General features: G+C 38.1%; 1 protein-coding gene across 1 annotated transcript; it reads right to left on the reverse strand.

Moving 5' to 3' along the window:
• Positions 1-455: 455 nt before the first annotated feature.
• Positions 456-12,237, reverse strand: LOC306765647 (protein NLRC3-like; the record flags this gene model as incomplete). Its single annotated transcript, XM_079253132.1, is given in 8 exon segments — positions 456-496; positions 2,695-2,885; positions 4,842-5,015; positions 7,733-8,082; positions 8,086-8,856; positions 8,860-9,553; positions 11,033-11,057; positions 11,277-12,237. Coding segments are annotated over 8 exon segments (3,207 nt in total).
• Between the last annotated feature and the right edge of the window lie 523 nt (positions 12,238-12,760).

A 12,760-nucleotide genomic window follows, 5' to 3' on the forward strand; every position in this document is an offset into this window, starting at 1 on the left:
CTGTCATCGTGCCACACACAGTAACCATCTTCCTCGGAGCAGTTCAGAATCCAGGACTGATTATTCCATCCAAACATACAGTTTCTTTCATTTCCTCTCCTTCTGATTCCGCTGTAACTCACTGCTATACAAACATTTCCTCTCCACTCCACCTCCCAGTAACCACGACCAGTAAGGTTATTTCCACACAGCAGCTGTGCATAGCTAAATCTGTCTGGATGATCAGGGTATGACTGATGCTCCTCCACACGAGTTGCTTTCCTGTTGTCATCGGTCAGTTTAAGTTTTCTACTTACGGTGTTTGTGTTGATGGTAAGTGGGCAGGAGTCTGATGGAAACAAAAACAATCCATTTGCAGTTATTGAACTATTAACTCATTGGTCAGCCTTAAAATGTTATGTGACAGTATGAAGGCTGAATTAGATCAAGCCAATGAAAAACACACTTACACTTCTTCAGACCTGGTTGTAACCATTTTTCTCCAGCAGGATCCACCCTGAAAGGAGGAAGGGAGTCAGAGCACCATTTTTTCATTTTTTCAACTGTTAAACATCTGGACACATTCGCCTGAATCGAGTAACTAGGTGGAACAAAATCAGAAAGCTCTTTGGTCAGCATTTTCCATCTCTCCACAGATAAAGGAAAACAAAACAGACTAAAAGCTTGCAGTTTTTTGTTAGATCAGAGATTGTTTGTTTGCTCTTAAAGGTGATATTGCACTCAAATTACTTTTCTAAGTGCTTTGAATTGCAGTAGCGGCTGCACTTAAGCTATTGACCATGTTTACCAAAGCAGGGCTCCAAAGTTCAATTGATAATGTAGAGAAATGTTTCAGATTAGGTTTAAAGTGCATTCAATTTCCCCTTTTAAATCTTATTAATCTAAACAGCAACATTCTCAGCAGAGTTGATTGGCTTAGACTATTAGCTCTAACTTGGCTTGACATATAGAGCCTTACATACACCTAATTATAACAGAGACCATCTACAGCCCTATGTTCCCAGCAGGTCTGAGATCTGTTGATCAGGGTCTACTGGTTGTTAAACAGCTAAAAACCAAAGGTGACAGAGCTTTTGCAGTCTTGGCTCCTTCCGTCTGGAACTCCCTTCCCCTCAGCCTGAGATCAGTGGACTTGATCACTTAAAGTGGAACTATTATGTGCATTTCAGGCTAATTTATTTTTATTTCTGAGACCAGAAGGGCTGGGATTGATTGAGTTATTGTCACAAATCGCTTTATTTACTTCAGACCGACCCTCTCCGTAGGCTGTCAGATCAGCCTGTGGGCAAAACGAGTGGATTGAGACTCTTCCGCATTAAGCCCCGCCTCCCGCCACTGCACTACATCGGGAGCGCGCACCGCAACTGCTTTCGCCGTCATTGTAACATCTCATAAACAGAAGGATTAGGCTAATATAAACTTGATAAAAAAAAATACAATGTCAACACATAGCATACAGCCCTACATGTTGGAACCTGAATCAGAGCCTGAAAACGAAGTGGAAAACAGCAACCCACAGCAAGGAATGCAGCAGGATGTCTCTCTTTGGTAAACTCACCAGCCATCGTTGGAAATAACTTTATCCCACGTTTTCCACCCGCCTGATGTATTTGTACATGCCCTTGTTAACCAGTAGAAAGTAACCAATCACCAAACCTTATCCCCCGGGACGTCACAAGGATCTCCAAGTAGAAAAAACTCTCTAAAACTACGCGTTTTTCATCGCCATGGAAACCGAACGAAGAGAGTCCTGGAACTCAAACTCAAACATGCGTTTAGGTAATTAAAAAACAGTGCTGTTCACATGTCTGATGAGGATTTAACACTGTAACACTGTAGAAAGCTCAGAAAACTCCAAATACCATAATAGGACCCCTTTAAAAAGCTGCTAAAAACACATCTCTTTAAACTTGCTTTAACTTAATTTTGTTTGTGTTCTTTGAGATGTTTTTTGGGAAGCACTTAAGATTTTTTCTCTTCAAAGGTGCTTTATAAATAAACATGTACTAATGCTACCAATTTTATAATAAACCATTAAGCACAACTGGCCATCATCCCCATACTTAACCTTATCATTGGTGCAGATGTTTTTACATTAAGTTTGCTCTTGATTATAACTAAATAAATAAGAAACATCTATTTAAAAAAAAAAAAAAACTAAAGATTTTTTTCAAGTGTTGCTCCAAGTATTGCTAAACAGAGCTGAAAATGTCTTTAAATGCAAACATTATTTTGAAATTATTTTGTTGCTAAAAGTGATAAATTGCATGGGCACCATGGCATCAAATCCACGACTAAGGAAACATCTGCAGCTCAATTCATATGTTGAACTAATAAGTGGAAACTTTTTTTTGAGTATTAGACAAATGTTAAAAGCTCTGCTTAAAGTGGTATGTCCTGAAATGAGAGACAGACATCTCTTTTTACAATGTGATTAACTGAAAATGAACATGTACATGCTTTGAGAAATCTTTGTGGTAAGCTACATGGCCTGCATAATGTTATACAGGACAGAAAGGATGTTTACAGTAACAAACTCCAACCTTTAACATTAAAAGATGTCCAATCTGAGCAAACTGAGCAACAGATAGTTCCTCCAGATGTTTTCCTTTGAGACCCTCTAAACATTGTTCTATGATCACAGCAGAAACAATACTAAAGTCTCCTTCACATGTTGTTGTTCTCCGTGACTACATGTGTAGCAGCAGCATTCTCCATACCAGAGTTTATGTGGATTCTTCAACGCAGCCATCAGCAGCTTCACTCCTGACTCTCCTGGATGATTGTAGGTCAGGTCCAGCTCTTTTAGACAGGAGTTAGGGTTGGAGTTTAGAGCCGAAGCCAGAGAAGCACAACCGTCCTCTGTGATCAGACATCCTGACAGACTACAGAAAACACAGCTGTCAAAAATGATGCACCATCTCCACTGAAACTAAAGCTGAATGTCATCAAATGTTCACAGAAACTGGACCTAACTTTATAGCTGGACCTAACTTTATAGTCTGTCTTTGATTTTATGACTTCAATGCGTAATTAGTGACAAATATCACATTTTCAGGTTTCAGCAGAGACAACAGCAACTGAATCATCTGTAACTTTTGAATGGTAAAGGCATGAAACTTTGTGTAGCTTTTAGATCATAACTTTTTATCAGTACATTAACATGATTGTGTACATTCTTTTTATTAGATTTATTTAAAAAAAAACATATTCTGTTGAAAATATCACAGTGAACTCTATGTGACTGTATTCACATGCAAGAGCCTGATTTACGTCAATCCATGGCCCTGAATGAATGCAAATATTCTGAGGCAATTGTTTACATATCTAAGTTTACAGTATTACTATTAAGAATAATCACTAGATTACCATAAAAAGTGTGATTATAAAAAGAAAAATGATTAAATTAAAATTCCATTACAAACCCCAGAAGCACAAAAAATACATTTAGTATTTTTTTGCATTGCTGGAGGTAAACTAGTAATAAAAAGCCAGTAGTAAACAACCAAATATAAAAATTTAGAACTTATAAAAATTTAAAGATCAAAAATAGGGCTGTCAAAATGAATCTGTTTATGCAAAGAGATTTATTATGGAATTATCACATTCATATTTTTTTTTTTTTTTTTTTACACATGGGCAATATGACTTCTTTGACACATCACACAATTAACCATGCAGTTTTCTTTTCTTATATTCTGGTTGACACTCCTGAGCTGCTGTTGGTGGTGATTCACCACATCGTTGCAATAGTAAACTTGTAGTTTCATCTATGTAATGGCTAATTGTGACGAGTGGGGTAAAAAAAAAAAAAAGAAAAACCTGCTGGTCTTTTAGACAAAAAGTTTGAGTATTAACATCATAGAAAGGAAAAATGAATCAAAGGTGCTTTTATCTGCAGACAGATTAAAGAAGTTGTCCTTTTCCTGAACCACCTCTATCTCTATGGAGAACCAGGAATGTCTTAAGGAAAGCAATTAAGCATTTTTATAAGTAATTATTAAATAAAAATATAGATTGCTTAATCTACACTTAAATTAAACAATTTGTATTGAATTTGTTTTGTAATTACAAAATGTATTAAATGTAATTACAAAAGTATTTTCGAATGCTGAAAGGAAAAAAAAAAAAATCTTGTTTTTCTTATTTAAAAAGGTGATTCTTTTTTACTTTACAATATATAGTTTTTGTAATTGCATTGCCTTCATGGTTTGCCCTCCATTTAGTTTTTGAGCAGCTAAAACCAAGTTAATAAAATTCAAGATCAAAACTATTTCAGACTCCATAAAACAGTCTATAAAACAAACACACAGAAGAGACTTATAAATGTAATCCATATCAGCACGATCTCCATTGCTTCCAGAGGACAGAGCTGTACTTAAGGCAAGGAGAAAAATTATTTCATTTTTTTGAGTCCATGAGTCTCATTTATGAACAAATTTTCTTATCAGAGCATTAAAAGGAACAATCAGATCTAGTCCTTACATATCATTACCTCTCTCATTTGCGAGGTATCACACTTGCGGATTTAGCAACTACCTTCTGTCAGACTGGAACTTTGGTGATTACATTAAAATATGATTAATTGTAATTAATTCACAGCTTTTCTGTGATTAATTCGATTAAATATTTAAATAATTTGACAGCCCTAACAAAATGTTAACAGAGTATCAAGCTTTGTGATAGCAAATACTTTTGCAAAAACAGACTTGTTAGCTGACCATGTTAATAAATTGTCTTGTCTATGACCGCCCTCAGGCTCAACACCTTACCCCCATCCCTCTTATTATATTGCATTTTTCTATGTTATGCGGGGGTTGTTGTTGCACTTTAATTCTGACCTGAGACTTTCCAGTTTACAGTTTGGATTCTTCAGTCCATCACACAGCTGCTTCAGTCCTGAATCCAGCAGGTCGTTGTTACTCAGATCCAGTTTTGTCAGTCTGGAAGACTGGGAGCTGAGAACTGAGGACAGAGCTTTACAGCTCCTCTCTGAGAGGCCACACGCACTTAATCTGAAATTACAATTAGGAAGAAAAAGACAATACATGTGACAAAACTTCATCAACTGTGACCATGGATGTAGGCTTTAACACCATCTGTATATCAAATCAGCTTCATAAGCTCTTTGGCACAACTCTACACTGAATAAGCTGCGTGCACTTACGCGCAAGACAATATTTGGCGTAACAGATTATTGTAAGAAAGGGAAGAAAAAAATTGCACTGCCTATGCATGCACAAAGGCAGCACATTTGTCCAACTGGACTCACAGCAGTATGACTACAATTTTATGTTATAGCCCCGTCTTATTTGATCACTTGTGGTGTTCTTACTCTCAGATGTAAATCATTTTGGAAAAAAGCACCTGCTAAGTGATTGTAAAATAGTAGACTAGAGTAAGTTTATGTCCAAATGGTGAACTGTAATTAGGTCTACTTTATCTTTGTCTTTAATTAATTGTATCTTTATAGATGTGGTATCAACTGACCACAAGGTAATCTCAAGGCACTTTATGGAGTGCCACTTTATGTCCCTTTAGAATCCATTTAACAATTTGGGATTGAATTATCTTTTCAATTTAATCCCCCATCCTGAACACACCAAGCAGCAGACAATAGATAGAAAACCTTTCTTTTAACAGGAAGAAAACAAATTTGCAAAGAAAGAGCAAACAAGTTGCCAGTGCATCGTGGGATGTCCGCATCCAATTTAAGCAATCGAAGTCTAACAGTATTGTTAAAGATGTGGTTTTGTGTAATATGGTGATCCTCAATCCTGGTACCCTGGAGCCAGTTCCCTGCAGATTTCAGGTCCCTGCTGGAACACACTTGACTCTGGCTAAATACACAGATTTAAATCAGGTGTGTTGCAGCAGATACAATTGGAAAGCCTGCAGGACACCAGCCTTCAACGACCACAATTGTGGATCCCTGGTGAAATACAATCAGGCTTCACCACACACTCACACACTAAGTGCTGTAGGTGAAGATGGCAGAAATACTTTCAGTTGAATGATCCTTGAAAAAGTTTAACATTTATTGTAAGTTACAAAACTTTAACAGTCTTCATAAACAATATATATATATATATATATATATATATATATATATATATATATATATATATATATATATATATATATATATATATATATATATATATATATATAGAAAGAAGCACTCGGTGTCCGACAAGCTATGGGGTCGCTCACCTGAGGATAAAACCCAAAGGATTTATCAACTCCATGCCAACACTGGTATGTAAGCTTCAAGCAAGTATAACGATCTGTTTCCATCATCAAGATTGACACCACATCTTATTTAGAAACCTAGATGCTGGAAAAATACTCTTTAAATACTCTTTGCCAAGATGAAGCAAATGGCTATAATACCGGTCGTCTTGCAGGTTTTGAAAAAACTCATTTACTTCAGTTAACAGCTAATGTTCTAGGTTAGCTGTTAGTTTATCTAACGTGAAATCTTTAGTTTTTTTTCTTTTTGCCACTGATTCTGGGCATTATCTGTTTAGCTACAAGCTGTTATGGCACAATTATCCCAATCTAACAATAGTAAAGATTGCTTTAAAAACTTCTAGGATCCCAACAGTGACCCAGATCACCTCCAAAATCTGATCACTTGTTTCTCATTTCATTTCTGACATTTCCAGAAAATTCATTAAACAGTCCATAGCTTTTTAAGCTGTGTTGCTGACAAAGCAATGCTGTCAAAACATTTATTTGATAAAAATTCAACCTCTGTTTTTGGCTACAGAAGAATTTCCTTCTGATGACTTATCACTCACGTATGACCTCTTCGATCATAAGGGTCTTTTGGGGGTTTTTGTTTGAAAATGACATACAAAGTATTGGTTTCTCTGTGATTATAAACTCCACATAAACCATCTTGGTATCAAAATAAGACTAACAAATGGGATTTTCCACAAGCAAACATATCACCACAAACCAATATGTTGACGTAATTCAAGATGAAAAATATGGAAGATGTTAAGATTTTTCCCTGGCCTAAATATTTGTTGCATTTCATAATAAGACTTTGAAATGTTTCTTAAGTTGATAAAAACTTTCAGAAAAGCATGATTAAACATGTGGATATTATCTGTGTAAAGTTCTAACCCTGAAGTGAAATGCATAAAAGGATAAGTTTTGGACCCAAGTCAGCAGAATTTGTAAGGTTTTTCAAACATAAAGCATAAATATTGCCTTATTTTACTTCTAGTTTAGTAAATATTGGTCATAGTGAGATTAAACTAATATTTTTTAATTCTGTTTAATGTGGGTTTTTTCAGTAGAGGTGACATTTCTCCTCCTTTACCATGCCGTCAAGTGTACATGGGGTCCATAATTTGTGTTAACATATTTTTGTGAACTTTAAATGGTCTATGAATTATTGTCCAAACTGTGTTTATTAGTGACAAATTGTTTTTTATAAACTTTTAGCTGAGCTCTGGACTTTCCATGGATACTGCATGTCTATCACTGACCAGTCATTACACCTGTGAAATCGGATGTTTAATCCCCAACCCTTGCCGCTGGGGTCTTTGAGGTGGAAGAAGTTTTAAACCACACATTCACATTAACTTTTCTCACCATACTTGGAGCCACACATTTTTTATATTCTAAGATAATTTACCTAACACTGATCAAGCTTCTATTCTTTGCTGATCTCTGATCAGCAGTAGATTTATACACCACCAACAATATATGCACTTACAGAGCTTTGTTGGAGGCTTTGACCACCGACAGCAGCCTCAGAAGAGCCTCCTCTGAAGACAAGTATTTCTGCAGGTCAAACACATCCAGATCTTTATCTGATGACAATAAGACGAAGACTAGAGCTGACCACTGAGCAGGAGACAGCTCGTCTGTGGAGAGACTTCCTGATCTCAGGGACTGTTGGATCTCCTCCACTAGAGAACGATCATTCAGTTCATTCAGACAGTGGAACAGATTGTTTTTCTCTGTAGACGCATTCTCACTGATCATCTTCTTGATGTACTGAACTGTTTCTTCATGGATCTCTGAACTACTTCCTGTCTGTGTCATCAGGCCTCGTAGGAGTCTCTAATTGGACTGCAGAGAAAGGCCAAGCAGGAAGCGGAGGAACAAGTCCAGGTGTCCATTTGGACTCTGTAAGGCCTTGAATACAGCCCACTGATCTACACATTGTAGATTGAATTCTTCAGGCATCTTCAATATTTCTTTTTCCCTCATCAGATTAATTCCAGAGTTGATGAAGGTCAGACGGACATGAAGAGCAGCCAGAAACTCCTGAACACTCAGATGGATGAAGCTGAACACCTTCTCTTCCTGTTGGTACAGTCCTTTCTCTTCTTTAAAGATCTGTGTAAACACTCCTGAGTACAATGAGGCTTCTGTGATGTCGATACCGCACTCCAACAGGTCTTCTTCATAGAAGATCAGGTTTCCTTTCAGCAGCTGATCAAAAGCCAGTTTTGCCAGAGACTCAATCATCTTCCTGCTCTCTGGACTCCAAACTGGATCTGTATCAGCGCCTCCATCATACTTGACCTTCTTGACTTTGATCTGGACCAACAGGAAATGGATGTACATCTCAGTCAGGGTCTTGGGAAGCTCTCCTCCCTCTCTGCTTTTCAGCTCATCCTCCAGAACTGTAGCAGTGATCCAGCAGAAGACTGGGATGTGACACATGATATGGAGGCTTCGTGATGTCTTGATGTGGGAGATGATCCTGCTGGCCCGCTCCTCATCTCTGAACCTCTTCCTGAAGTACTCTTCCTTTTGAGGATTAGTGAACCCACTGATCTCTGTCACCATGTCAACACAGTCAGGAGGGATCTGATTGGCTGCTGCAGGTCATGTGGTTATCCAGAGGCGAGCAGAGGGAAGCCGTTTCCCCCTGATGAGGTTTGTCAGCAGCACATCCACTGAGGTGGACTCTGTAACATCAGTCAGGATCTCATTGTTGTGGAAGTCCAGAGGAAGTCGACACTCATCCAGACCATCAAAGATGAAGACGACCTGAAAGTCTTCAAAGCTGCAGATTCCTGCTTCTTTGGTTTCAGTAAAGAAGTAATGAACAAGTTCCACCAAGCTGAACTTCTTCTCTTTCAGCACATTCAGCTCTCTGAAAGTCAGTGGAAATGTGAACTGGATGTCCTGGTTGGCTTTGTCTTCAGCCCAGTCCAGAGTGAACTTCTGTGTTAAGACAGTTTTCCCAATTCCAGCCACTCCCTTTGTCATCACTGTTCTGTTTGGTTCATCTCTTCCAGGTGGGAGTTTAAAGATGTCTTCATATCTGATGGTTGTTTCTGCTCTGTCTGGTTTCCTGGATGCTGTTTCAATCTGTCTGATCTCATGTTCATTGTTGACCCCTCCAGTTCCTCCCTCAGTGATGTAGAGCTCTGTGTAGATCTCATTCAGAAGCGTTGGGTTTCCTGCTTTAGCAATCCCGTCAAACACACACTGGAATTTCTTCTTCAGAGAAGATTTTAATTTACGTTTACAAGCTGGAGCAGGAATGCATAACGTGTCGTTGCTTTTCGTAGTTCCACTTTAATAGAGATAAGAGTGTCTGATTGTTCCATGCCGCTGTGTATGGTCTGAGTCTGCAAATGTAGGTGATTTATTCACTGACAGTGATTAGTTTGAAGAGTGTGAGACTGTTCATTTTGTTTAGTCATTTATTTGGGATTTAATGATGAAGGATGTTAAATGTGGACACATGAAGATGTATACCATGTCTATTTTATTTTTGAGTTTGGATATTCAGTTTGTTTATTAAGCTATACTGCCACTTGCTAACCTTTTGAAGGTTTACCGGAGAAGTGATTAACTTTTTTGTTTTATGTTGAATTGTTTTTAAGTTTAAGTGGCACCTATGGGAATACAATGTGTTATTGTTATGTTTTATAACAAGAATGCGGACATGTGTAAATACTTCTAAAAAAATATGCAACTATCTAAATAAAATAAAAGTCCAGCAAATAAAAGTCCAGAATGTAAGTCCAGCCAACGTACCAGGGTGTAACAAATGCAGAGTTTTAAGGTCAGAAAGTCACGTAAAGTGTCTTTAAAACTGGTTACCGTAGAAACCGCTGGATGATCTAGATCCGATTGCGTTTACAGAAAAATTAAGAGACACGATTTCAGTAAATATATTATTTATTTCCACACGGCTCAAACTGAAACTCACAAAGCATCGGATTGGTTAAACCTCAGGAAGTTATAATGATTAGCCACTGGAAGTTAGCATGACAGGTGAACAGAAAATCAGATGATTCATTTCTGAGCCTCTGAATGTGTTACATGTGGGTTTATATGAATTTTCCTCTTGTCTGAGCACAAAATCTGCATTCTGTCCCTGTCAGCTAGCTAACTGACAGACACAAGGCAGATCTCAACATTTATTTCTCCAGTTAATAAAATGAAAGACAATGCATGTCAATGAACAGGTGAAAAAATAAGCAGATACAAACAATAGATGTTAGCAGTTGCATTATAGATAAGCTAATCAGCATCCCAACATCAACAGGAAACTTGGGTGAGGATTATTTATGTATTAAGGTGGGTGCATGAATGATGCATTCATGAAGCTAAAATTTAGTTCACAAAGACAGATGAAATACACATCCGATCTGATAAGTTAATCTATTCATCCTAATATGCTGAGATTTCTGCATTTGAAAGCCCTTTTCTGTTCTGGAAGGTAAAAATTATTACCAGCTCAGTCATAGAAATAAAAAAAAAAGATCAGCGCTAACTAAAGGTGATGAAATGAACCTTGATTAATCAACGTCCTCCACCATTCAAAGATGCATCAGAAGTCATGTGGATTTCCTGTTATCTGATCATTGTTTCTTCCTGAGTAAAGTTTCAAACAGTTAAATTTTGTTTTTCTGCCATGTTGCTGCTTTCAGGACAAAAAGGTCCTGGATTAATGAATTAACAGGTATGGTGTCATAAAACAAAAACAAAAACCAAGCTGCCATCATCATAAAAAGCCAAGTTGCTGAGCATGCTCAGACTGTACGCATCAGTGCAGAGGTTGTTGCCACCTATAGGTGATAAAGGGGCAACTGCAGCATGATTGTGACTTCTGTGTTCACATGTGGATTGAGGTATTTTGGAAAGCAAGGGTCATGTATTGATATAATGCTTGATTCTTTACTAGAATAGTAATCGCTGGATTCAGCTGACTGATGCAGAATGTGGTTTGATTTGATTAACTAGGACGAAAACATCAAAAGCTTAATTTCATTTTAAGCTCTTCTCACAGTTCTTCCCAAAGTATCCCATCTTACACTCGCACAATGCTTTGAGCACGTTCTTCAGAGCAACACACGTCCCTCTTTGTTTCCCTCCACAGTTCATGGTTTTACATGGATCCTCATTTTTCATCTCTTCATCACTTTTTATCAGAACTCTGAAGTGTCCTCCGTTAAATATTTTGTATTTTTTGCACTCTCCAGTGTAAATGTACTTTGTTGGCGTTGACGGGTCACGGTCTAGGAACTCAACGTCTTCATCTTCTGCTGTGGCATCAGGGCTATCATGACTTTTGCCAACAAAAGCATGAACCGCTGTTAGCGCAGCAGTACTGATACCCTGACACTTGCTGAGTGCAGTTATGACTTCATCACATTTTGGGGGTTGAGAAAGGCAACTCTTAATGGCTCCTTTCACTGCTTCAGCCTTGTCATAAGTCCCTTTGACCTGTTTGGCTACGGCTACACTAACTTCTCCTTTAGTCATCTCAGTAAATCCAGATAAGTAATGCCTGTTTAGGAATCTATTGAACCATCTGGAGCGTTTGGAGTTTTTGGTGATGAAGGCAACAACCATCCAGTCATACCTGGTATACACCCTTTCTAGAAACCCCCTGATGTCTTCTGCTAGTTTCTGACGATCCTGGTTTTCACTAATAAGATCGAGGATGTCTTTTTTTATGTATTCATCGGGATGTAAAATGCAGCTTTTGTGGATTTGAAACATGACTGAAGATGTTTCATAAGCCATTTTGTCCATTTTATCCTCACTCTGAACTCCATGTAGTTCGTAGTAGATGTGGTTGACGGTGTTGCCCATGTACATGAGATTAGTGATGAGCTCTGTGAAGTCTCTGATGCTGTCTTCATGACACCTGACGTGGTCGGCCAGCAGTTTCTCAAAGTCAGTAATGAAGGAGGGCTGCTTTGTGGTAAGCAAGGTGTGCAGTTTATTTGGAGCGAACACCATGTTAGTATGCAGATCTTTAAAGAGATCCTGATTTTGTTTTTTCTTTTCAGAGCTGATGCACGATCCTTGACAGCTATTGAGAAAATGGTTGAAGTTTTCCCAGGCTAACCGCTAGCCCAGACGTTCCATGTGACCACTATGAGATGATTGTCCAGCTTTTCATTTAACTTTTTAAACTCACCCTTTACATTATTTATTATTGCTTCTGCATCTCCACCACCCCCTGATACCAGCTTTATGAAAGTATTTATGATGGCCCCTCCTACTGGGATGAGGTCGATGAGAGGTTCAGCTGCTGTTGCAATCTGAAGAACATCTTTTGCTACATTCAGAACATCTGTTTTATCAACTCTCTTTTGCAGATGGCGGTGTTCCTGCTGGTTGGTGGTCTGGCTGCAGAGCAGGAGGGAGGATAACACCATTAGGAGCAACAGCTGACTGGAGTTTGCCATGACTGAAAACAAAGAAACATCCATTAATATCTGAAAACCACAAGGACATACTGTGTGGGTATTACACCCCT

The sequence above is a fragment of the Telmatherina bonti genome, assembly GCF_933228915.1.
Source record: "Telmatherina bonti genome assembly, chromosome: 14".
NCBI classification, from domain to species: Eukaryota; Metazoa; Chordata; class Actinopteri; order Atheriniformes; family Telmatherinidae; genus Telmatherina; species Telmatherina bonti.